This window comes from Anas platyrhynchos, chromosome 8, assembly GCF_047663525.1.
Source record: "Anas platyrhynchos isolate ZD024472 breed Pekin duck chromosome 8, IASCAAS_PekinDuck_T2T, whole genome shotgun sequence".
In the NCBI taxonomy this organism is placed as follows: Eukaryota; Metazoa; Chordata; class Aves; order Anseriformes; family Anatidae; genus Anas; species Anas platyrhynchos.
In genome coordinates this window covers 19,436,326-19,461,837 of record NC_092594.1, presented here as the reverse complement: position 1 = coordinate 19,461,837, position 25,512 = coordinate 19,436,326, and the positions used below count along the sequence as shown (strand labels likewise).

The 25,512-nt window shown below is 56.6% G+C and overlaps 1 protein-coding gene across 4 annotated transcripts in view; it reads right to left on the bottom strand.

Moving 5' to 3' along the window:
- ASTN1 (astrotactin 1) overlaps positions 1 to 24,522 on the bottom strand; it is a 41,684-nt gene extending 17,162 nt beyond the window's left edge. Inside the window, exons 1-8 of one of the 4 annotated variants that reach the window (XM_038183233.2) lie at positions 24,205 to 24,522; positions 9,190 to 9,377; positions 6,516 to 6,909; positions 5,626 to 5,772; positions 5,232 to 5,339; positions 4,891 to 5,040; positions 4,313 to 4,480; positions 4,163 to 4,247 (exon numbers count right to left, since the gene is read on the bottom strand). In XM_038183233.2, the coding sequence (XP_038039161.1) occupies positions 4,163 to 4,247; positions 4,313 to 4,480; positions 4,891 to 5,040; positions 5,232 to 5,339; positions 5,626 to 5,772; positions 6,516 to 6,909; positions 9,190 to 9,377; positions 24,205 to 24,487 (1,523 nt within the window). In that variant the 5' untranslated portion in view covers positions 24,488 to 24,522. Of the gene's footprint in view, positions 1 to 4,162; positions 4,248 to 4,312; positions 4,481 to 4,890; positions 5,041 to 5,231; positions 5,340 to 5,625; positions 5,800 to 6,515; positions 6,910 to 9,189; positions 9,378 to 11,403; positions 11,480 to 11,877; positions 11,972 to 24,204 lie in introns of those variants that run through there. The other 3 variants (XM_038183232.2, XM_072041752.1, XM_038183235.2) reach the window with 3 other exon arrangements.
- Positions 24,523 to 25,512: the final 990 nt, after the last annotated feature.

Genomic DNA, 25,512 nt, shown 5'->3' with positions numbered 1-25,512 from the left:
GGAAAACGGTGGTGGAGAGCCGCGCTCTGCATGCCGCGGTGCTCAGCCCAAAAGCAGCAGTGCCATGGGAGCCCAGGAGGCAGCACCGCCGTGCCACGAAGCCTCCAGTCTGCCTGCGAGGTGCAAATCAGCTCCCAGGACACGTTATGCCCCCCAGCGTCCGACTTCCAACCGTGCCTAAAATTTTGTGCTCTGAGCCCGGCTCTCCAGGAGCTCCGCACCGACTGTTCCTCCCAGGCAGACAAAAGCCCCCTCCTCGCCTACTTGTGCCTCCTGCTGCAGAGGGTGGGGGGAGAAGTTCTCCCCCACTCACATCTCACCCCCTCCATCGCTGGCATGTCCCCCCCGTGGCTCTGGTGCTGTTTCATCCCCTCTTTCCTCCCCTGTGCCCGTGCAGCTGCCTGTCTCCCCACCTCCTGTGCTCCGCAGGCGCCTCGCTGCTCTGCTTTCCTTGCTCTTGGCAGGTATTTTGGCTGCGTGGCCTTCCAAGCTCACAAAGGGTACGGAGACGGATCAGAAGCAGCTCTGCATCTGATCAGATTGGATTAAATGGGCCAGAAATGACAGCCCTTGGCTCCCTGCAAGCCTTGGCATCTGAAACAACAAAACGGGGGGTCCACGGGGCAGCCGACAGCCAGAAAGCTCACCAGGCACCGTGAGCGAGTGCCTACGGCCAAAGCTCTGCCAATACATCCCCGGGACGGTCTTCAGGCCTCTCGTTTTTTCCAGCTGGACTCACGCCCTGCTCCAGACCCAGGCTCAAGGGGAAGCTCCCGATGTGCCAGACAAGCCCTCGGGACCTGGTGCTGTTGGTGTTTCTCTGATTTACCTCCCCTGCACCCTGGAGCTGTACCTGCCTTGCAGCCCCACGGGGACAAGGTCAGACCGACCTCCAGCCTTGGGAGCCATCCTTGTTATCCACGGGGCTTTTTTGCCTCTGCTGGATGAGGAACAAAAGCCTGGAGCCCATGGGACACGGCAGTGATGAGCTAACCTGGGGCTGCTGGAAGGGAGCTGGCAGGGAGAGCTGAGGGTGCTGAGAAGTTGCTACACGTGAGCACAGCTGCAGTGCCACCAGAGAATTAGGTGGTTGGTGGTTATGGGCTTAAAATAGGTCTGGGCCACGGCCCCTTGATGCTTTTTGGGGTTTCCACCCGGTGCCAGCCCCACTGAGGCTCTGCCTGGCCAGGGTCTCGCCAGGCTCTGGCTGCTGTTCCCCTGCCCACCTCCCCGCCCGCTGCCCTCCCTTCTAAGCGGCTCTTTATTAAAAATGCTAATGCCGGCACTTTCTCCTGGGCTGCCCGTAAATCTGCGAGGAGAATGGGGCGGGGAGGAGGAGGCGGAGGGGTGGTTGGTGAAAGGATCTGAAAGAAAGACGAGCTTTTTATCTGGCCGTCCTTCCAGCTCGCAAAGCCGCGGCGCACAGCGGGGGATAGAAAGAGGCAGAGGAGAAAAAAAAAAAAAAGATAGGCAGAAAAAGGGGTGGAAAAATAAAAAGGGAGAGAAAGAAAAGAGCTTAAGCAGGGAAAGTGCTGTCCTTGTCATTTTTCCATGTCCCCGGCTGCTCTGTGGGGTTGGAGGGGATGGGACACGGGTGGGTACACAGCACAGAGGGGGGCAGGGGGACAGCTCCCCACAGAAGGGGCAGCGTGCAGAGGGGGTGAGCAGGGCACGGATAAAGGAGTGCCCTGCCCTGCTGGGGTGGTCCAATTCGGCTGTGGGATTTTGCTGTCCCCCCAAAAGGGAGAAGCATTTGGGGCTGGGGACCCCCAGCAAATCCACGCTCTGCAAGGGGATGCTCCCAGTGCAAACCAGTGGTGACCACAAGGATCCCACTGCTGACTTCAGGGGGAACTTCCCTGGGAAGAGCCAGGGCAGGAGATGACCACAGCAGGAGACAGACACCCACAGCAAGAGCCATCCCCACCAATACCCATAAAAACCAATTAACACCTTGCAGGCTCTCAAGCAGTACCCAAATTGTTGAAAGGGAACCATTTGCCCTATAACAGTCCTCTGGGCCCATCTTGGTGCAGGTCCTACCAAGCAGAGGGGTCTCACCTGGCAAGCCGTGGGCAAACCCAGCCCACCCTACAACCAGGGGGCTGACCCCATTGCTTTCCCCTGCCCATATTTTTGCCCATGCTGGAAGAGTGTGACAGCACGCAGCCAGCCACATTGACCAAATCACCTTAAACTGGCCCCAAACTTCCCCTTGCAGTGGTGAAGAATGAAAATAGAGGAAAATGCACGTTGGAGCCCTTAAATGCCAAGGGTGTTAGACCTCACTTGGGGTGTCTCCCAGGTAAGGAGACAGCTGGTGAGGGGACAGCCATCAGCCATCGCATTGCAGGTGCAAGGGGTCAAGAAATTAGGGAGGTGGGCAGGCTACGCGGGTGCACAGCTCACTGATGTGACTTCCAGGACAGCCCTAGCATGATACCACCCTGGGAATCCGGTTGGATCGACCAGGTTGGCCAGATTGCTGGAAAGCTACCTGAGAAATGTTGGAGAAGAAGCCACGGGGCAGCTAATTAAAAATGCATATCAAAGTCGAGAGGCAGGCGGCTAACAAACAGGCAACGCACAGCAGATTTGTTTAAAACAGCTGAAGAGCCGCACACAAAAGCAGACGATCAAAATATATCTGCTGCACATGATCAAAAAGTTCTCGTTTTTGAAAAACTGGTGCTGATTTAGGGACCGGATGCGTTCAGTAAAGGATGCATGGTGATGGCACGGCTCTCGGTGTGGTACCCAAAATACACGCAGCACACAAAGCCACTGCAAATAAAGTTCAAAGATGAGCTCGCCTTCACGAGCAAAATTAGATGCTGCTGAGTGCACAGACACTGACTCAAATGATAATCACTGTAAATAAAAACAAACCAATCGGAAACGCATCCAGAGCCTCGCAGTGCGCTTTCAGATAAAAGCGCCGCTCTGTCAGCGCTGAGAGACCGTGCCCAGGCATCCCAGCAGTGCTCCGCAGCACGACCAAGGGGCTGGCAAAAGCAAAGCCCCCCCCCCGGTCCTGCTTTTGTACCCTGCCCCCCCAAAAAACACCATAAATCCTGGGTTAAGGTTGCAAGTTCTGCAGGGAATTGGGCAAACTGGAGGAGCCGTGACAAGAGAGCCCCAACCCATCAGAGCCCCCACGGACCCAGGGAAAGGCTGGGGGGCTTGTGGTGGTCCCATCCTGGCCAGGCACAAACGCTGCTGCAGGACGGAAGGCAGAGCACAAACACAGCAAAACCCTATAATGCCAAAACCGCAGATGGGAAAAAACAAGTTCCCTGGTCCTATTTATCCCGGGGACGATGCCAAAGACCCCTTTGAATTACGCCGAGCAAACAACTCCTTATTAAAGGGCAGGAGCGGATTTGTCCTTCCTGCCCTTGGCTTCCCTCCCGCCGGCTGCCATCCGTATTTTTTCCTAATAACCAGCCTTTTCTCCCCTCTCCCTTTAGATGGAGCAGCTAGGTCAGCAAGGAGCTAGCTGAGGTGCTCAGCTGCAGTCCCACACCCCAGAAGCACAGCAGCAGGAAGCCGGCACTCACAGATGCGTGTTGGAGCACAAAGTCATTCTCCCCCTTGCTCTGTGCATGCTGGCTGTGGGCTCCTCCAGCCCAACAGGAGACACTCAGCGTGTCCTCGGCAACAGGGGAAAGGGGAAGACCCCATCCCTATGCCCCCATCCATTAAGAGGGGATGGGGGAGCCATGGAGAGCTGGGGACATCCCTGATGGTCGCTTGTCCCCCCCCCCCTTTTTCTTTTTTTTTGCTGTGTCTGGGATTTCTGCATGCTACCAAAACATCAGGAAATTTTGCTCTTGTACTTCTGGGGGTATGATGATGTCGGGCAAACATCTCCTGGTGCTGGCTGCCAGAGGAGAGCCCCCAGAAGGAGAAAAGGAACAGCCCCGATGCTCTGTGGGGGCTGTTCACTCTGAAACCTAATAACGGCAACATCTATGCCAGCGCTGCTCAGCTCTGAAGACTTCAAACGACAAAAATCCTCACCTCCTGCGGAGCCCCTGCAGAGCCCACAGCTCACGGTTCACCGAGGTGCTTTTAACTCTTTCACCAAAGAGGATTTCCCACAGCCCTGCCACACCGTGCTGCTGCCTGAACCTGGGCACGGCGCTGGGGGCACACTCACCCCTGGTTGGTGCCCCACTCGTTCCGGATGCAGAGGTGCTTGTGGACGGGGTCCTTCATGTAGCCCTCGTAGCACAGACACTCACCTATGGGGAGAGGGGGGACATCAGGGACAGAGGGCCCCGCAGGACCCCCACTGCCCCCGGCTTACCGGTCTCGGGGTCGCACTGGTGCTCGCAGGGGTCGAGGAGGCGGCGGGCGCAGAGGTCCAGGGCCCAGGGCCCGCTGGAGTTTTGCTGGGAGAAGAGGACGACCTGCGCCGGGTTCAGCCAGTCGCTGGCGTCCAGCTGGCTGCCCTCCAGCAAGATAAACCGGCTCCCTGCCGCCCGGGGGGCAATCAGCAGCTCAACTCTCAGCTCTCCATCCCCTGACAGCGCCCTCCAGCCCGTGACAATGCCATCCGTCCGATGACAGTGTCCCCTATCCCGTGACAGCCTCTTCCATCCCATGATGGTCCCCTCCATCCCGTAACGGTCCTCTCCACCCCACATCCACCTCTTGCATCCCTCGCCCATCCCCTCCATCCCACAGCAGCCACCTCCACATTGTGTGCATCTCCACCATCCCACCCCCATCCCCTCTGCCCCACACTGCTGTCCTCCACCCCAAACCCGTCCCCTCCATCCTGCACCCACCCCACACCCGTCCCCTCCATCGTTCCCCCTTCCCCTCCGTTACAGCTCCCAGTGCACGGCTGAGGGAGCTCGGGGGGAGCCACAGGGCGCTCACCATCGGCGATGAGGTGCTCGGGGACGTGGAGGGTGATCTTGACAACGAGGGGGCAGCTCATGTGTGAGGAGCACACCAGGCTGATCACGCAGCTCGTCACGCTGATGAGGGTCAGCGTGGTCTTGTTCACGGGGCTGCGGGGGGACCCCACTGCAAGGCACAAAAACTCTCTCAAACCCAAGACCCAGCCACCCGGGAGAGTGCTCAGAGGGGTCCTGGGCTCTGCATCCCCGTCCTTGCCCCCCACACCGTGGGGCAAGCCCTCAGGGAAAGCCTGACGAGCAGGCAGAGCTGGGGGACATCGGGGTTCAGAGACCCACTCGCTGCCTGCCTACACCCACCTCGACTGCGCCTCCGGCTCCGCGAGGGGTCTGTGTAGAAGGTCAGCTGGGGATCGGTGTCCGCCTCCGTCCCTGAGTCCCCCTCGGGGTTAAGAAACGCCGAGCCAGCTGCGGGGGACACCAAGCGTCATCACAGCAGGGTGACTGCACACACACCTCATCCTCCATCACCCTCTGCTGCTGTGGCCTTGGAGGCTGAAGCTGGACACAGATCCTCTCCCTCCCCACCACAGCCCCCATTGCCTTGCAACTTCTCCCCCCAGCCACAGCTCCCAGCCCCAAATCCCAAACCCCCATTTCCATCCTGCAGCACAGCTCTCGCCCCACCACTCCCGTGGGTCTGGGCAGTTTGGGGAGCTGCCGGGGGGCTGGCACGTCCCCGTACACCCCGCACCTCGCGCCTTGTTGTTGATGCGCTTGCGCTGGCTGCTGGAGGTGTGGGAGAGCAGCGTGGCCTGCTGGTGGTTGGCGTCCACGGGGCTGGTGGCGATGATGTTGTCCTTGTACTTGTTCATCAGGGACAGCTTGGCGTTGTCGCTCCCTAGGCGGGAAGAATCGAAGGCAACATCTTTCAGGGACAAAGACCGAAAAAAGAAGAAAAGAAGGGAGGCGAGAAAGAGATTTCCTTCGATGGATCCCCAGCATCCGTGCAAGGTGACTGTGGCTAGTGGACCAGCCTGCCCCGTCCACCGAGCCCATAAAAATACTGAGGTTCAGCATTCCCCCTCCTCCCAGGGCACTTCTGCATATCCAGGTATGCAAAGAAAATCCCTGGAGAGCTGTGGGAAGCACAGCATGGCCTTCCCAAACTGCACCTTGACTAAGAGGGTTTCACTTGTACGGCTCATTTGGCAATATGGCCAACAGGCAAGTGTGTTACGAGCCTCAAATAATCTCTGCTGGTGATTAGAAGAGCGTTAACTCTGAATTATACTGATGGCAAGTCTAATTTTGATATTAAAAACCTCAGCTGGTGCAGACACCAGGAGTTCTGGGATGGAAAAGGGAATTTGGGAAGGTCACCATGGGGGAGCTCGGAGGAAACACCACCTGGGTCCTCAGCCAGACCACAGGAACCACAGTTTTTTCCCCCAAAGCTCCACCTTGCCTTGTCCCAGCCGCGTGCCACTCAGTGGGGACCACCCTCAACTAGCAGCAAAAACCCCACTAACATCCCACATGCGAGGGAGTCCCAGAGAAACGGGCCACACCCTGGAGGGAAAATGCACACGCGCGAGGAAGACGAGGCAGAAAGGGCCCGGTTCGGCCCCATAGCTCCCCAACCTGGCGTGAGGTCCATGCTGGACTTCTCGTTGCAGCCCTGCAGCGAGTCCAGGGTGCGGGTGACCTGGCTGGCAAAGTCCTCGCCGCCGTTCATGCACTCGCGCTGGAGGTGGTGCCGCAGGTCGGTGATGTCGTACTCGTAGCCGTCCAGGATGGGGGTCTCGCGGATGCTGAGGGTGCCGCTGGAGTTGTGGCCCTGCACACGGGCGTTGCGCAGGCTCTCCCGCCCGTGGCCCCCGATCAGCACCGAGGGGATGTAGTGGATCTCGTTGGCCGCCTCGGCGCTGGCGCTCTTCTGGGGCTGCGGCACGCGGCGCCGCTTGCACCACCGCCGGCGGGTGTAGAGGATCATCACCAGGCAGAGGATGGAGAGCAGCAGCGCGATCATCCCTCCCTGCGGGACCAAGGGTGAGCGGGGCTCAGGGGGGGTCCAGCAAACAGCCCCGGGGCGCTGGGAGGGGGGACAGGCTGGGAGAAGCCCGGCCACGCTGATAAGAGCGTTCTGGCACCGGGGGGTAAAGCCTGCCTCGAGCTGGACCGGCTTTGAAGTCACCACCGAGGCGTGAAAAGGCAACATTTAAAGTAGAGCGTGTTTTGTTTCGCGCTCCCGCGACGGCTTTGAAAGCGGAGGCCGGGTTTATTGCAGACAAACACTCCTAGGGGCAACTTTTTCTGACCCATTTCCAGCCGCTTTCAGTGCTGTCGCTCTTAATCTTGGGAGATTTTCCCAGGGCGTCCTGCGGAAATTTCAGCATGCGGGAAGAGACGAAGGCTCGGGGGCATACGGCTGGAGAAGCTCCAGCCCCACGGTGCCGGAGATGGCCAAAAGCACACCCAGCCCTGCCACCCCCCCCCCTCTGTCCCCAAGGCCACCCCCCATGGAGATGGCACTGCTGCAGCATGGATGGAGGCGGTGAGATGAAAGCTCTCACTGGCCCCCTGTGCCAATAATAATAATAACAATAATAATAATAGTGCCAGCTAAGAGCTCCCTGGTCATCTGCAGCTCCAGCCCCCTCCTCTTTTTCAAGCAATAGGTGATCTTGATAAAATAAAACGCGAGTAACAATCTGCTCCATTAGGACAAAACATTAAGGAAATTATTGAATGAGAAGCAGGAGAAGCGGCTGGAAAAGGAGCTGTAACAGCCATTATGGCTTAGCCCTCTTCCATTCCCGGGATAATGGAGCTGCAATGTACCCTCCCAGCCCTCCTTACAAAATTTATTTAAAAGAAAAAAAAGAAAAAGACAAAGGAGGAGAATCCCGTGATGGAGGACACAGGCAGCCAGGGCCCAGTTATTTATGGGGTTTAAATCCCTTTGGGTTCCTCTAATTCCCAAACGTGGATCCTATCCCTTGTCCCCACCGGAGATGGCTCCCACGTCACGGCTCCCATCACCCCTGGAAGGGTTCACCCATGGGTGGGGGTGACACAGGGACATCGCTGCCTTTCCTTAGTTGCCCTCTGCATGCGGCTCTCACCCCAAAGAGCAGGCAGCTCTGCCTGCTGCCTGAGCTGGGCGGCTGGTAAACGAGGAGACCAAGCTGGAGCTCGAGTCGAGTGGAAGCCCGTTGGCTGCAGATGTCTATAAAAGCCCCGTTATTTAACTGAAACTGCGGTTTTTCTGCCCTGGTAGTCCGAGAACCCATGAGGAAAAGCAGTCGGTGGCCACTTGAGGTTTCCAAGATATTTCAAGAGTTTTACTCCAGGAGCAAAAAAAAACAGTGGTGGAGCCCCCTGCCTCGCTGAAGGGGCCAGGGCACCACCTCAGCCCAGAGCTCCTCCCCACGGGAGCACAGAAATCCTCCATCCCCTCCCACCGGGCACTTGGGAAAAGCCTCCAAGGGGTCCTGGTGCTGCACAGTTGCATGAGAGTTTCTGGCATGGCCCACGTGCCATGATGAACACAGCCCCTCACTCATACATCTCTCCAAAGGGGAAAGAAAGAAAATCAGCCTTGAACATTACACGTGACTGACGCTGGGCACAGAAGCCAAGCTCTGTTTGTCAGGATGCTGCCAGAGCAGAGCTGGGAGTGATGGAGAAGAGGGGAAGATTCGATCTGCACTTACACATTTTGGTACAGGGGTTTGTGGGCATAATTTCCATCGGTTTGATAACAACTTTATTTCATGCACTCCTGCCCGGGTCTGTGTACTCAGTGGTGTCCACGAGCACCAAAACAACAGCAGCAGAGCAGGACAACCATCCCCTGGGTGATGCACGCTCGTGGGAACAGCCAGGATGGGATCAAAATAAGGAAAGGGACCAAAATGGGTTTGGGGTTGGCTTTGCCAGAACTTTTTCTTTTTTTTTTTTTTTTTCCTCGAGACTAATCAAGCACAAATGATGGAGGAGAAACCTGGCCCCAGGCTGCAATCTGGAAGAGCTACCGACACTCTCATTAGGGTAGGCACCATTAAACAGCCTGTTTGCAGCCTCGGCAGCACATTGTCTCCAGCTAATTATCTTCCAGCGGCTCAGAAATTGTCAGTTCTTCAGATTTTTTTCTGAGACAAGAAAAAAATAAAAACACAGCCCCTGACTCCAAAGCAGGCACCTCTGCGTGCACCAGTGGCCGGAGGGGTGCGCTCAGCCCATCCCTGAGGCTCAGCTCCCCATCCCGGGGCAGGAGGAGCAGCAGGAGCAGACCCCCTAAACCAGCACCTACCATGACGGAGATGTGGAGGATCCTCAGCTCCTCCTCTGCCGACTCAGTCTGGGGCTCATCGGTGGGCTCGAAGCCGGGCAGGTTGGGGGCCCCGTCCTGGTGGTGGATGTGGAAGAGCAGCGTGCCGTTCTCCAGCCACTGCTGCCGCCAGCGCACCAGCGGGATGTCGTCTGTGTTGCCTGAAATCTCTGCAAAAAACAAAACAAAAACAACACAAAGGTGGTCATGAAGGGAATGCAGAGCAGGAGGGAACACCAGGGATGTGTCTGCTTCTTCCCCAAAAATTGGTGGAGGGAGCAGCCAGGGGATGGTACGTGACCATGGATAGCCAGCAGCGTGGCTTTTGCCCGTAAGCTCCACGTTGCACACAGCCCGGCTGCAGGTAGCGAAGGAAACAGAACAACCTCTCTGGGCAGTGATGGGATCAAGGGGGCCGCGCTGCTAATTATTGCAAACAAATGCCATGAATGGGGAAAGGTGCACGTGGCTGCCATCACACCCGCAGCTCCGGCTCTCACTGAGATGCGTTCGGAGGTTCCCAACCACGTTCTGCAGCTCCCCCCATGGGACACAGCCTCAAGACCTGCAGCAGCACCTGCACCTCCTGCCCGAGCACCCTGACCCTTTGGCTTCAGCGTCCAGGGGCACCGGGATGGACGGGCAGAGCACTTGAGTTATTTCCCTGAAAATGCAAGCTCTGTTCACATTTGCATCCCAAGGAGGCACAGCTTCTGCCCTGCACTGCCCCATCTGTGCCGCCCACTTTGGTGCTGGCAGGAGCCCACCCGTGCCCGTGCTGCAGATTGTCACCTGTATTTGGCTTTTCTCAAGCTGCCTTCAAACGAAAGCTGGAATTCAATTACAGCAACAAAAAAAACACAAAACATTTTAAATGTACTGTTAATTAATTTCATTAAGCTGCCTTAAGTGAGCTAACTACTGGGGGGGGGGGGGGCTGCATCAGAAACCAGGTTCAGCCCTTCCAGAGCGATCTGATTAATCAAAAGAAACATTAGCTGCAGCGAGCGCGTTGGCAGGGTGTTCCTGCTCAGCACGGGCTCTGTTTCTGGCAGCAATCAGCACGCTTCCAGTGTCCCAAGCAGAGAGATGCTGAGCTCTCCTCGAGCCACCACTGCAAAGCCGAGAGCAGCGAGAGCACCTCTGCAGCCAGAAGCACTTTTGAAATTCCCTCTAAGTGCTGAGCTGCGTGTTTCGGCACACAGATCCCCTTTGAAAATCTGGTCCCGGGAGCCACCAGGGTTTGAAGCAGCCCGTCTCCTCCTCTCCCACCTGGTCTTTATTCATGGGCTGGAAGGGGAAAACAAGCTTCCCTGCCTCCTCAGCTCCCCACGGCTTCCCAACTTCAAATGAACTATTTCAAATTGAAGAAAATATTCTCCCCGCACCTGCCTGCTAACGTGAAATTAGGAGTAATTAAGGCAAGGGCTTTTATGCACAACAGGAACTCAACGTACTGACATTTGGAAAAATGTAAATACCAGCATTTCCCCCATTGTGAAGACTGGAAATAATAGATACTAAGTATATGACATTGTGACATTTAGAAAGCTGGAGTTAAAGATGTTTTCCCCTGATCTGACATATCATTGAAAAAGCAGCACCCTTCAGCTCATTAATATTTGAGGAGGACTCCTTGATGGGAGTTATTTAAATGATTAATAGATTATAGTAAATTTAGGCCTTAAAATAGGTTGTCATAATTTCAAATTTATTTAAACGGGCTTATTTTTAAAAAGAAAAATGTATTTCAATAAAAAATGGATTTAAGAGATTTAAAAGAGCACCACCCAGCTGCGGAGCTCCCACGTGTGATCCCCTCCCAGCCCGCTGCACTCCCTCCTGCCGCCGCATCGGCCACAGGTCAGAGGTGCTGGGAGCAGGAAAGCATCCCAGGAGTCAGCCCCTCCACCCCAAACAGGTGGGCTACCACCACCATGGCATCACCCCACAGGGCAAGGCTGCTCCTCCACTTCTGCTCCTGCAGAATCAAATTGGAGAGCATCATCCTCAGATCTCCTCCTCCTCCTCCTCTCCCCAAGGGTCTTGGCAGCTCTCTGGCTGCCCCATTATGCTCAATTTTTGTTCAAAAACAGATTTATCCATGCTGTCCTCTCCCCTTAAAGTTTTCCTGGAGCTTGGCTCAAGCAACAGCAAGACCAGGATGAAGACCAAGACCACTGAGCCACCTCAAACCTTTGCTCTCCCACTCCAGCATGCTTCATCTTTGTCTCACTCTCCAAGCAGACCTCTCATCAGCTGGTGAGAGATGCTACCACACCCCCCAGAGCCTGCTGGGGCCATTTATCTGGGTGCTAATGGGGCTCAGCTCGTCACTGGGGCAGGTGGGGCCCCACCCCATTGTGCAGCTGGTGGGTGCCAGCCCGGTGCCACGGGCACAGCTGATCCCAGAGGAGGTGAGGAAAGTAGGCAGAAAGACCCCGGAGCAGGAAGAAAGCCAACCAAGGGCGAAGGGAGGAGGATAACTTCAAGTTCAAAGTTTGAAGGATATTGATGATAGGCCTGGTCCCCGCCTGGCTTTCATTAAAGCCTTGGATGTGAAGCCATTAACGCCACTATTAACTTCTTGCACCTCTGTTAAAAAATAGCCTGCCCGAGTCAGGGGTTAATAACAGCAGGAGACCACTAATTACGCTGTGCCACGCTCACCTGGTACCGAAGGCAGCCCGGGTTCCTCACGTCCACAGGAGCAGCAGCCCCCAAATTCCCCATCTGGTGCCTCCAACATCAGGGCCAGGGCAGCTCCTCTCCCTCACCACCTGTGAGGGGAGGCTGGGGAGGAGCGAGGCAAGGAGAGGAGAGCAGGGAAGTCTGGATGTGGTGGAGTTACACCTGTTGCTGGAGGTGGTGGAGTTACACCTGCTTCATTATCACCCATTTTCCTGGGGAGAGCCGCAGCAAGCCCTGGCCTTCGTCTCTGCACGCTCTTTTGCAGCAAGGCCAGGTTTGTGTGTGCACACAGAGACACCGTGCCCAAGCCCAGGAAACATCAAAAGCAGGGTCCCAGCACCAACACGGAGCCATTCCCCCATCCTCCTCCCCTCACAATGCCTCAGGAAGGAAAAACACATAAAATGAGCAACTCTCCTCAAAAACAAATGCAAGCCAACATTTTTTATGAGAGAAAAAAAAAGGCAAAACAATTTTCCTTTCCATTTGGAAGTGTTTTGCACTAATAGATGCCTCTGATTAGTCAAATGAACTCTGCCATAATGTCAGTCTCTGCAGAGTGCAGCTTTTGACTCGGACTTATATTTCCTCATTAACATTTAAACCTGGCTTATTTTCCATCTGGAACCCAACTGTGCTTTTATTTAAGTTCCCCATTTGCTCCATGCCTGAACCTCGCAGGTCCTTTAAAAGGCTCTGTCCCGGCTGAAGCAAGCCTTGGCCCCCAAGGGCTCAGGAGCCCTCCCCACTGTGAGCCGCTCGCCCCGCGCTGGGACCTCAGCAGTTCGGATGTCAGAATCCATATCCTGGTACAGGAGCAGGTTTTACTTCTGAGGTTTTACTGACACATCTTTCATGGGGTGATATTCATGTTTTTATGGGCCTGTTTAAACACAATCACATTCATCACTGACTATCCGTATTTTATTTGCATTTTTTTCCCCTCCCCAACCTCAGGCAGGAAAACCAGCTCACTCTGGAGGTCACTCTACCTTTTTAAGACAAACCCAGCTTTTCTGAACCAGCAAGAACAAACCTTATTTTACCTGTCAGGAGATGGCATTTTGGGGCAAAATTTCCACAAGACCCACAGGCATGGGACAACCTGGAGTCTCGAGGAAAAGGCACCCAGCTACTAGTGGAGTGTCCTCTGGAGAGGTCGGAGATGTCACCCCACCACGGTGCCTGCACCTGGGGCTGGTGCACGTGGAGCCCTCGGCTGCTGTAGCCAGGCTGACAGCTAACCAGGTTTCTCCTTGAAATGTAGGGTGCCTTTGCTTTTGGGAAGGTCATCGAGGAGTTGCTTTTCAAAGCTGTGCTCACACTCTATCCTCAAACTGGGGTTTTTATCCCAAATATGCCATGGCCCTAACGCTTCCCTTTAACAGCAACCCTTTGGAGTGACACTGCCACGTTTCCAGAGCAAAGGACCCTGATTCATCAGGAACTGGTTCAAGGTGACCAGTTTTACTCCACAGCTGCTGACCCTACAGCCTGCCGTATCCCATTGCTCCTCTCTCTGCAGACCCACAGATGTGTCCAACCATGACTGTGCAACATCGCCTTTAAAGCTATTTTCCACCAGTTCTGTCAATCTTGGCCAAAAGCTGCGAAAATCTTGGCTGATGTGCACGGCTGAGATAAGCAGGCTGAGACATGTGTCGGTGGTGGATTTGGTGGATTTTCACTCCTGTTCTGTTAGTTCAGTCCCATTTACCTCAACCAGGAAACACAGAGGGGCTGTGGGAAGAGAACAAACCCAGGTTCTGGACCAACATGTGGAAGACAAGGTCATGTGAAAACCACACAAAACCTCACACCGTGACAGCATGTGAACATATATGATATATAGGATGCACGCCAGCAACTGAAGAGATGCAAAATTGATGTTTAAATCCCCAAAAGGCCCACACTTGCAGTGGATATCCCAGCCCAACACCCTGCAATGCCATCACATCACCTCCTCCTGAGGGAAGCACGGATCTCCACAGAAAGAGCCCCCCAAACAATGGCAAAGTTCCCAGTCAGCCACAGAAAACTGCTGCACTGGCCTCCCAGCAAATACCAGGGCAGACTCAGCTTTAGGAAACTGCAATCAGCATCCTCCAGATCCCACTCTGCTCTTGTCTACTGGCCTGGAGAGCCCCACAGCTCTCCCACTGCCTCTCTTGGGCTCTCTAACACTTGAAATTAGGAAGCATCATGGCCAAAGAGCAAAGTACTGGGAAAAAGGCAAACTTTTTCAGCAAATGGCATAGAAACAGCCCGCATCAGGAAGATTTACAGGGGAGGAACACCCAGAGGAGATGCAGCCGGGGGGTTCCCTGCACCCATCGGAGGAGCACAGGGGATTTCACATTCCCCATCTTTGCCCTCCCTATGGACACAGCAGCAGAGCTGGCTCAATGACAGCACTCACGGAGGAGGTTTTAGAGCAAAGAGGTTTTAGAGCAAAGGGACAGAAGCAGAGCATGAACTGCTCGTCCTCGTTGATGCTCACTTACGAGCACCGGAGAGGACAACTGACACACCACCAACTGCTCAGAAAGAGCAAGCGACAAACCAGAGGAACAAATTTGATGGAAAAGACCCCAATCTCTTAAAAGAGCTCTTGTGCATCATGGAAATTACAGACTAGTAAATCCTACTTCTGCCCAGCACCGTCTGTTGGAGGAACCAGTAGGTGCGTGGGTGAATGTGGGTCACGCAGCACTGTGAGCCAGCAGATAAGGGTGATCCAGTTTGATGGACTCGTTTCAAAGAGCTCTTGTCAAAATCAGCCCTCACATCTCTCCGGAGAACCCAGATAGGGACATTACAAGAAGGAAAGTCCTCTCAAAGCCCACCAGGCAGAGGAGGTAAGAGGTTACTCCTTAAGAAAAAAGGAGGTTACCAAGGCGCCCCACAGAGATCTTCGTCAGGACCTCGGCTGCTCAGGAACGTGCTGGAAGAGGAGGTGAACGACAAAGTTGGTCACCAGTGCTAAATTTAGGCTCCTCGAAGCCAAAGCTGTGAAATGCTAGAGGAAAAGTGGGCAAGGAAGTGGGCAGGTGAAATGCAAGTTTGGTGACAGCACGCCGCTCTCGAAAGCTGCCAGCAGGATTCAGGTCAGGCATCTCATAACAGAGGCAGCAAAAGGGGTTTGGGGGGGAGACAAGGAAGAGGAGATGTCAGAAGTGGTTTGTGGAGAAGAGAAACCAACTGTGCTAGGGCTCCTCGGCAAGGAAAACAAACAACTGAGCAGGGAGATGATAAAAGCCTATAAAATCATAAAGCCAGTGGAGCAGTGGAAAAGGCAATGATTATTCACTATTTCTCACTTTGCAAGAATTAGGAATGGAAAAACTAACAAAAGACTATGTTTCATCCACCATAAAGCATGAAAGCACTGAGAAAGGAACCAATTTGGGGGAAGACAGATACACCAGCAGCGATCGAGGCCAGCAGCCCAGAGGCAAATCCAAGCTGGAGAAACTCCTGCAACGCACAGCAAGGGCCAGCAGCAGCGGTGGCGGGGCAGGCGGGGGAGGCAGGGGGATGCATTACAGCGACGACACGGACCTCACTTGAAGGGTAAATCCAGCCCGCTCCCGCAGACTAATTTGTTTAAGTGCTCGTTACACCGAGGCCAAGAGGTCGGGAGAATTAGACATCATTTTGGCGTCCTCGGCACAGGAAACGAGCGCGGCCGCTCACTAAGCATCTGCCATGGGGACCTGCCTGTCTGATGGGGCACACGGGACCAAAATAACCCTGCACACTCCTGTGCCAAGAGTTTCTCCAAGAGGTGGGTCTCCTCTTCCTCCCATCTCCTCTGACACCGGTCCCAGGGGATGGAGAAGGTGCTGTATGGGCTAGAGCCAACTGCAGCCTAGTGCCATAAACCCCTCAGCCTTTAGGAGCACTTAGCAATTTCAAGCTCCACTTTCAAGTTTGTGGAGAGGCTTGAAGATGACAGGGGCGAGGCAAGAAAAAAAAAATCAGGGAAGAAAGATGTAGAAGGGGAAAAAGTTGTCTGCGCATCTTGAATTTATCACTCTTGAGAGAAAAGCTTGTCAAGAGGGCCAGAGACCAGCCAGCGCGCGATGATCAATGTGAGGACTTTTGGGTCTAGTCAAGCTTGTTTCAGATTTACAGGAACTGAATAGAGGTATAAATCTGTCACTGCCTGACGAAAATGGAGGTAATTAAATCTGCAGGTGTATATAATTGTCATATTGATGATCTATATAAATCAGCAGGGCCAGCAGAGGCACCAAGCACCAAGTTGAGCACAGAGCCTCCCCACAAGGAGTTTTCTGCCCACCTGCATTGCAAGGGGCAACGGGTGGGTGGGCACGGGGTGAGGGGACACCTGTGTCACCTGCCCCTCGAGCCTCCCCTCCCCTCCCTTCCCGTCTCCATGGGCTGATCCCCAGGGAATTCCCCATGGCGCCAGGAGGATGAGGAGTCCAAGATGGTGAAGGTTCCAGGAGGATGAAGGCACGAGGAAGAGGAGGGGTTCAGGAGGATGAAGACATCAGCCCCCAGCTGCTGCTCGCAGAAAGTGGATGCCACGGGGGCTCCTCGCAGCCTCTTTGAAGCACCGAGCCCAGGTGCAAGCAGGGCACTGACTTGATCTTGTAGCAATTTTTGATTTTTTTTTCCCTCTCTTTAAAATATTTTAACCTTTGTTATTTTGGGAACTTTGAAGCCTAAGCTGCTCGGAGCTGGCTGCCTTTGTCAGAAGGACAGAAAGTGCAGAGCGGGAGCTCGGAAGGGGGGGATAAAAGGCAGACAAACCGCAGCAGAGCTCTGCCCTTGGAAACCTCTGAAGACCCACACCCCTTCTCCTCACGTTTTTAGACCCCTCTCCCACCCAGCTCAGGGGTAGAGACCGTGGGCCCAGTCCCCTCCAGCTGGCTGGGAGCAGGAGCAGCGTGATGACCGAGGGACGGGGTGGCAGAGGAAGGCTTTCCTGCATCATCCTCACCCGCCAGCACCCCGCGCTCGCACGCCAGCCCCTCTGCAACGTAGCAGGGAGGGGGAATGGGATAATTAAACATATAAACGAGGGTTCTGCATTGCAGTCCGAGTTATGTAACAGGGCTCTTCATCTCCAGCACGCCTCGGCTGGATCGTGGCTGCGCGGCAGGGCAGCACGGCGTTTACCTGCCGGGCTCTTCAGGCAGGGAGCGAGGCTGTGGGGAGAAACCTGGGGGGAAAAATTAAGAGGAAAGTGTCCTGGTTTTGTCAGGGCAATGCTGCCATCCCGGTGTGCCATCGGGGATGGAGCTGGGGTGCTGAGAGCGCGGCTGGAGGGACGCTGCACCCCGTTTTAGCAAATATGCAGCATTTCGGTAAACAAGTGCAATTAAATCCAGGCGAGGAGCGAGCTGCGTTTCAGGCATCTGGAGAGCAGAGAGCCCTGCCAGACTCTGGGCTGTGGCGAACTACAGGCTCCTGCACTGCCAGACACAGCTTTGCTTTATCCCCAGGGCTCCCTTCTCCCCCGTGCAGCTGCCACTGGGGGGGGGGAGGAGGATACAGGAGGGATGCTCGGGGCCAGATCCACCCTCGCCCACCGCCTCCTCTGACCCAAAGGATGTTCCTCATGTTTGAAACCTAATTGAAAAAGATTTTAATGATTTTTTGTCCTTCTGAAGAGGCAGAGTCCTCTGGCTGATAACCAGCCACGCGCCTTACTCTGAGCAAGGAAAGTGGGAAACATAATAAGGAGAAGCTTTTACAGCCAGATCTGGGCAGGGTTTGAGCAAATGGACACGACTCGAGCGATGTTTCTCTCCCATACCCTCCAGCATTTCCATCATCCACCCAACAGGACTGAGGTCCTCCAGGTCTGAGTGGCCAAGGCGTGATGCACACCCAGGGAGAGAGCATCTCCCTCTAAAAAGACTTAAAAAAAAAAAAAAAAAAAAAAAAAAAGTTGGGTTGCTTTTTGTCCTGAAACAAAGCTGTGATTGCTGCCGTGCTCGCTGAACCACGCATCTCAGAGACCTGCAGAAACTCCACCACCAACCTGTGCCAAAAAAATGGGTGTTCTCCAGCACCAAACCCGTCTGCTTCTGCACTGAGCGCCAGGGAAAAGCCCGGGGAGCTGCGTCCAGGTGTGCTTCCAGGAGCCACCTGTGCTCTCCTGCGAAACGCCACCGCCCTCCCACAGGTGGGACAACAGCTCCCCACCAGCACGAGTGCTGCTGGGAGGCAGGCTCCGGGGAGGCTCTGCAGCACATGGGCTCCCTGCGTACAGCCAGCATCTCCAGGAGGCTTCCCTGTGGCTGGGGACGCTGGGGACATCATTAGGGGACCGGGTGCCATGGAAGCGCTGCGCTGAGCTGGGCTTAACCCCCCGTGGGAGCACAGCTGCCAAGCAGACCCTGGCAAGAAAACTTGGGACCACCACATCTCCCTCCCCAGATGTCCTCCCGGCCCACCAAAGCCCACCGGGCTGATTTGTCCCCCTGGTGCAGCCGCCGAGCCCCCCATGGAGGAAGGAGGGTGGCTCTGAGCCCCGGCGGCGCGTTGCCAGAGCCGTGCCCTCGCCCTCCCGCTCCCCTCGGGATGTTCAAATTAATTGGCTTGTCTCCTGGAGCCGTTAGCTGGAACAAATAAAAGGGAAAGGGGGGGTGCCAAAACCCATAATAAGGTCTACAGTTCCTCTGAGCTACAAGGGCTGCTTTAAATTTCGTTTTTTTTTTCTCTCCCTCTCTCCTTTTTTTTTTTTTTTTCATTTGAAGGAGGTTTCCATGGTAACTGTCTCCCATCACACAAGAGCCTGTCCCCAGGATATTTCGGGGTTGCTAATATCTGCCTTCCCAGGCAGCCACCGTGTTGTGACGGTGACATCTCGGTCGGGTTTTTCGGTGCCCGCAGCTCCAGGTGCCACCACCAGCCCTGGATGAGCAGGGGGGGACCAGAGGGGCACTTGGCCATGAGGCCACCGTTTGGAGCAGGGCTGCTTTGGGGGAAAACCAAGCTCTGTGTGGCCACCCCAGGGCTGACCAGACCCTTCCAGGCTCTCCCATGCTCAAACACCACCAAATGCCACCCAGAATCTCCCTGAAAAGGCAGGGCTGGTCTGTCCGTACCACCTCCTGCCACCTTCTCCAACCCTTCTCCATCTCCTTCTCCTACTGGGTTGGTTTTCAGCTGGATCGCTTCCCCGCAGGAGCAGAGCCAGCTCTCTACATCCCCGATATCTGCTTGCTCTGCTATGCTCATTAGTCATACTAATTACTGAAATGCCTCAGAGCCTGCCAGCACAGGGACTGTGCCTCCTCCTGCACCACGGTCACACACCCAGGCTTCTGTGACCGACGTGCCACCACCAGCTAGCGACCAACCCTTCTCGGCACCCAGCAGCCAGCAATGAGCAATCAAACTCTTCCCTTTTTTTAGGAAAATCCTCCCGACCTGCATGCTGCTGCTGGGCGCGAGCCCCAGCAACGTGCCAGTAAAAGGACGCTCAGTTTGCAATGACAGAGCTGCCAGCACCCAGACGCCTCCTCAGTCCTGGGAGGTAAAAATTCCTTAATCCAAAGGGCTCCTCTGCAGCGAGATGCTGCCCCCCAGTAATGACTGCCCTGTGCCCCGTTTAGCTGGATAAGCAGTCCTAAAAAAATTAAACAGAAGGTGGGAAATGGGATGAAGCCCAGGAGCAAAACCTGCTGGCTTGGGGACGGCAGGGCAGAGGCAGGTGGTGGAGTGGCAAAGCTTTGGTGGGCTTTTGAAGCACCCACACGGGCAACGTGCCCCCCGAAACTGCATCCACGAGGGACAGGGCTCTGTGGGGACGGGAGCGAGGAATAAGGCTGTGAGTTCAGCAAGATGGGAGCATCGCTCTGCACACCCAGCAGCCAAAACGGGGGGAACCAGCCCCCCGCAGCCACCCTGCCCCACAGCCAGACGCCCACGGAGCCCCAAGGCAGCGGCACAAGCCCCGCCGTGGGCTCCCCCCGCTGCTTTCTGGGTCAGGGAGATGCCCCAGCCCCGCTGCCGCTGGAGCCGGCTGGATGCACGGTTGCTGTGGCAACGGGTTCCCAGAGACAAAATCCCAATTTTTTTTTTCCAGGAAAAAAAATAAAATAAAATGTACAGCAGCCCTCCATAGCTGGTATGCCACCGAAACACTCACTCCTGGCCAAGGGGGCAGTGGGGGGCTGTGAGGGTGCCTTCAGCATGAAAATCAGGTGCCAAAGCAGCAGAGAGAGGAGATTTTGCAGCACTGAGGCCTCAGCGATGACCGGCAGATGTTTGCTGGAGAACAGAGGAGGTGGCAAACATCGGCACGGAGGGAAGCACCCTGCACCACGCAGTGTTAGGGCGCCAGGGACATCATCCCGCCAGCTGCAGGAACGCGGGAGCATAGATCATAGCGGCGGGTCTCGGTGCATGCGACAGTGTCCAGGATCAAAGCCAAGTTCAATTAATGGCTCACAATCTTATTAGAGAAATTATTTCAGGATCTTGAGTAAAAGTCCGATATATCCACTCCATTCCATTAGTCAGGCTCATTTAGTAATTCAATCAATCTAAGCAAGGCAATTGAGCTCCTCTGGTATAATTTAACTCGGTTATTCTCTGGGTACTTAAGAATTTCTTAATATTTGCTCCATTATTTCACCATTACACCTATTCTCAGGTGCAAGGTTAGCACCAATGCGATGCTGTGGGTCCCACGGCAGGGTGGACCAGCCCCACTGCACCCCACTGTCATGCCCTACTCTTGGGGGACAGGCGATGGGGATGGGGAAGGGGAGCTCCATCGGCAAAGGCGGGGTGCCCTCACCTCCCCAGAAATGAAGCCGAGCCATGGTTTGGGCACAGGGATCGCCTCGGTGTGCAAAGAGCTCCCCATTATTTTATTTCGTAGGAGGATGTGACCATCAAGGAACATCACTTTCAGCCTGACACATGCGGCAGGCAAGTGATGGGAGCTCTGCTCCCTGTGGGCAGAGGCAGCTTTGGGTGTTGGGAGGTTTAAGGGCTCCCCGTGGCTTTGCCACAGGAAGGAGGCACTTTGGGTGACCAAAGTAACAAGCACCCCGTGCCCCTTGGGGGTCCGTCCCGCTGCCACCCCGACCTCAATGCCCAGAGCAGCCCCTGAGCACCCTACAGCAGAGCCAAGAGCATAGCAGAGAAAATATAAAAGCAAAGAAAAATAAATAAATAAATTAAAAGGGCGAGAAATGTTAGGTATTTCAGGGAGATATCCTGCAGCGGTTAAATATGCCCAGCTCATCAGTGCCTTTGAAAGATCTCACCCCTCTAAAAAATTAGAATTGATTTTGTATTTAAAAAGGAATCTATTTAATTTGAAAGTAAGATAATTTGAAATTGTGACAGCTTGTATTAAGGCCCGAGTTTATGATAATCCATTAAAGTCACTGGGGCTGGGAGCGTCTGTCTGCTGAGCAGGTGAGGCGGCCAGCCAAGGCCCGGGCAGCAGGGGACACTTCTGGGGACACGAGGGGACACGGTGCCACCATCCCAGAGCAGCTCAGCGTGGCTGCAAACTGGGCAGCCAAAAAAAGCTCTTTTGGCTCATCCAAACCCAGGGAGAACAGGACGTTTTGGCATCTTGAACCCACCAGCTCAGCTCCCCAGCATTCTCGTGCTTCAAGCCCATTTTGTGCACCAAACGCATTTCACAACTCCTCTTTCCTGGTACGTTGATGAGAAGGGAAAAGAGGCAGAGATGCTGCCTTTTGTGCATTTTTAATTGCATTGCAAATGTCCTCCGAGCCCGCCTGGCCGCGGGAAGCCAGGCTGCTCGGAAATACCCCGCTCGCCGTTTATAACCTGAGAGGGAAGGGACCAAAGAAGTCCGCAGCCCGCCTGAGTGCGCAGCCAGCTAATGACATATCAAATGCGGATTGATGCCGCCGAGCCAACGGGCCAGGAAGAAGGGGTTGCGAAGGTTGGCAGAAAGGGAATATTGAGCTGAAAATTAGCATTTCTTAATGGCCACCGAGCGGTGAGAGGCAGCCTTCCTTCAGGAAAGCCATAACTAATGCAACGAGCACCAAGTGAGATGAAAGGCAGCGATTGAGGCTCCCCCGATTTAAATAAGGACGAAGCAGGGCGCTGCTCCATCCCCACCTCCATGTGCGTGCCAGCGAGCACGGGAGGTGCTGTGCACGTGTCTGAGATGCTGCCATGCGAACACGGGGCACCAAACCCCTGAGCAGCTGCAGTCCCTGCCCAGTGCCCCCCCATCAATAAACAGGGGCAATAAAACCCCACAAACAACCTGCTATCCCTCTGCTTTGGGAGGAACTCGGAGCGGGGACCAGCAAGCTCATGGAGCTCACAGACTCCCCTAAGCAACTTTTCCAAACCCCTGGGAAGATGCCAAGGAGGACAGGGAGCTGCCAGGGCACCCAAGGGGGTTGTAAAGAAATTGGGGCAAGCTCACAGAGGAACATGGTTATGCCCATGTTTGCCCTCGGACAAATCCATGTTAGCTTTGGTGCAAAGTGAATGAGAGTGCTCAGCACCAGCCGGGGATGTTCCTCTGCCCCAGGGGCTTCTTGGGCTGGGGGCTCTCCAGGTGCAGAGGACACAGCCCCCGAGGTAGCAAGGCTGGGTCTCGTGAGACCTCTGTGCACAGGAGGGCTTCCCCCAGGCCAGCACAGCACCCAGGATGATGACAACAGTGATGATGATAATAATGGTAACAGCAATAACAACAACAATAATAATAATACCAACAATAATAATAATATCAACAATAATAATAATAATAACAATAATGACACTGTGCAAGGTGGCCATGCCAAGCCGGCGCATCCCCTGCTGGGAGGGACGGAGACGTAGCAAGGAGTCACCCAGGCAAAGCCACGGGGACAGTGAGCCCCCGGGGTGCCCATCCTGCTGCTCCAGCACCCCCGCACCCTGCCACAGCCCCAGGCACCCGCAGGCTCGCAGGGGACCGATATCACAGCAAGGCCCACCGCGACGCGCCCTGGGACCCCTCCCCATGCAGCACTACGCATCCCAGCCCCAGATCCGAAGGGCAGGAGCATCCCACGCCCCAGAGCCATGGGGGTCTGGCTCCTCGGGAGTGGGTCCGAGGAGGGGACGAGAACCCGTGCTGCTTTTGGGGCGTCAACGCCACGCGTGCGCGGCCCCGCAGCATCCGCTGCGCTGCGGCCCCGTTGCCAGAGCAACGCTCCCTGGCCTCCGCCGCAGCATCACACGGAGGGGCTGTGCCACGGGTGGGGACATCGCATCCCACAGCCCCCTCCAGCCATCCCCCATTCCCCGGGCACAGAACCAGGGGTGTCCCCACAACCTCCCCCCCATGGCATCTCCATCCCTGCGCCCTCCTCTGCCGTTCCCATGGGAGCAGGGGGATGCCCATGCAGCAGCCAGCGCTGCTCCGAGCCAGGACCGCGGGTTTTCTGCAGGAGGTCTGGGGGACGGGAGGGTGACAAAGCACTGGGGACACAACCCAGAGAGGGGCCGCCGCAGGAGGTGGGCATCAGCATGCAAAGCCACGCGCCAGCACATTATTGTGGGGACAGCACGCAGGCAAGGGGGGCATACTGAACACGTCACGGGGCACCCAAAGGTGCTGGCAGGGTGCACAGGAGGCACGCACAGACACGGCGGGGGTGCAGCTGTGGAGCCCACCCAGGGCTTACATGGGGGGTTGGTAGGAAATTGGTATTCGGCACAAATATCACTGAAAATTAAAAATTGCAGTGGCTGCTACAGCGCGGCTGGCGCCAAGGGGAGCGGGTGCCCGCGTCCGGGTGGCGGAGGCCTTGCTGTGATCCCAGCACAAACAAAGCAGCGAGCGGTCGGCTTTTGGATGAAAATAAATAAATAAATAAATATACATATGGCTATAAAACAATACAACACACACAGCAGAATGAGGCCACCAGATCTGAGGAAACGGAGCCCAGGCAGCGCGGGGAGGTACCTGGCCATGGGGGGGGGAAGGGGTGTGCAGCCTGGCCCACGCGAGCAGGCCGCGGCGTGGGGACCCGGGGGGGCTGTGGCAGGGTCCCTGCGGGTGCAGCGTGGGGACCGCCGGGGACATTTTCCCACCGGCCTCCGCTCGGGGGGGCTCCGGCGGCCTCCCCCCGGCCTCAGGCTGCGGGCTGCGGGCCCCCGGCCGGGGCGAGCCCCAGGATGGCGGCCCCCGGGATGCCGCCCCGGGAGGAGCGCAGGGAGCCCCCCAAACCCCCTCCCCGGCCCCGGCCTCCGGGAGCGCACGCTGCGGCGGGGCGGCCGGGGCAGGGATGCCGCAGGGAGGAGCCCCCCGGGCGGGGATGCTGGGGATGTTCGGCTCACCCAGCACGAAGTAGGGCAGCTCGGTGTTCTCCAGGTCGTCCACCACCACCATCTCGCCGGGGAAGTCGTTGCGCACGGAGAAGAGCAGCTTGGGCTCGGCGGCCGACGGGCCGTGCATGATGCTCAGGTCGTTCTCCCGCAGGAAGGGCAGCGCCGACACCGTGATGCTCTTCAGCTTGCACTCCAGCTCCTTGGCCGCCGCCTCCGCCGCCGCCTCGGCGGGGCCGCTGCCCGCCGCCAGGCAGCACCCGGCCAGCAGGGCGCACAGCCCGGCCCAAGCCATCCCGCAGCCCCGCCGCTCCGAGCCCCGGCCGGGCGGCGGCGGCGGCGAGGGGCGGGGACGCGGGGCACGGCGCCTCCCCGTGCGGCACGGCACGGCACTGCTAGGCTCGGCACGGCCTGGCACGGCTTGGCACGGCTCGGCAGGGCACTGCTAGGCTCGGCACGGCACTGCTAGGCTCGGCATGGCTCGGCACGGCTTGGCACGGCACTGCTAGGCTCGGCACGGCTCGGCACGGCTTGGCACGGCTTGGCACTGCTAGGCTCGGCACGGTTCGGCATGGCACTGCTAGGCTCGGCACGGCACTGCTAGGCTCGGCACGGCCTGGCACGGCTTGGCACGGCACTGCTAGGCTCGGCATGGCTCGGCACGGCTTGGCACGGCACTGCTAGGCTCGGCACGGCCTGGCACGGCTTGGCACGGCACGGCACTGCTAGGCTCGGCATGGCACTGCTAGGCTCGGCACGGCTCGGAACGGCTTGGCACGGCACTGCTAGGCTCCGCACGGCTTGGCTCGGCTTGGCACGGCACTGCTAGGCTCGGCACGGCTCGGCACGGCTCGGCACGGCTTGGCACGGCACTGCTAGGCTCGCAATGGCTCGGCACGGCCTGGCACGGCTTGGCACAGCACTGCTAGGCTCGACACGGCTCGGCACGGCACTGCTAGGCTCGGCACGGCTTGGCACGGCACTGCTAGGCTCGGCACGGCTCGGCACGGCTTGGCACGGCTTGGCACGGCACTGCTAGGCTCGGCACGGCTCGGCACGGCACTGCTAGGCTCGCAATGGCTCGGCACGGCTTGGCACGGCTTGGCACGGCACTGCTAGGCTCGGCACGGCACTGCTAGGCTCGGCACGGCTTGGCACGGCACTGCTAGGCTCGGCACGGCTCGGCACGGCTTGGCACGGCACTGCTAGGCTCGGCACGGCTCGGCACGGCACTGCTAGGCTCGCAATGGCTCGGCACGGCTTGGCACGGCTTGGCACGGCACTGCTAGGCTCGGCATGGCTCGGCACGGCTTGGCACGG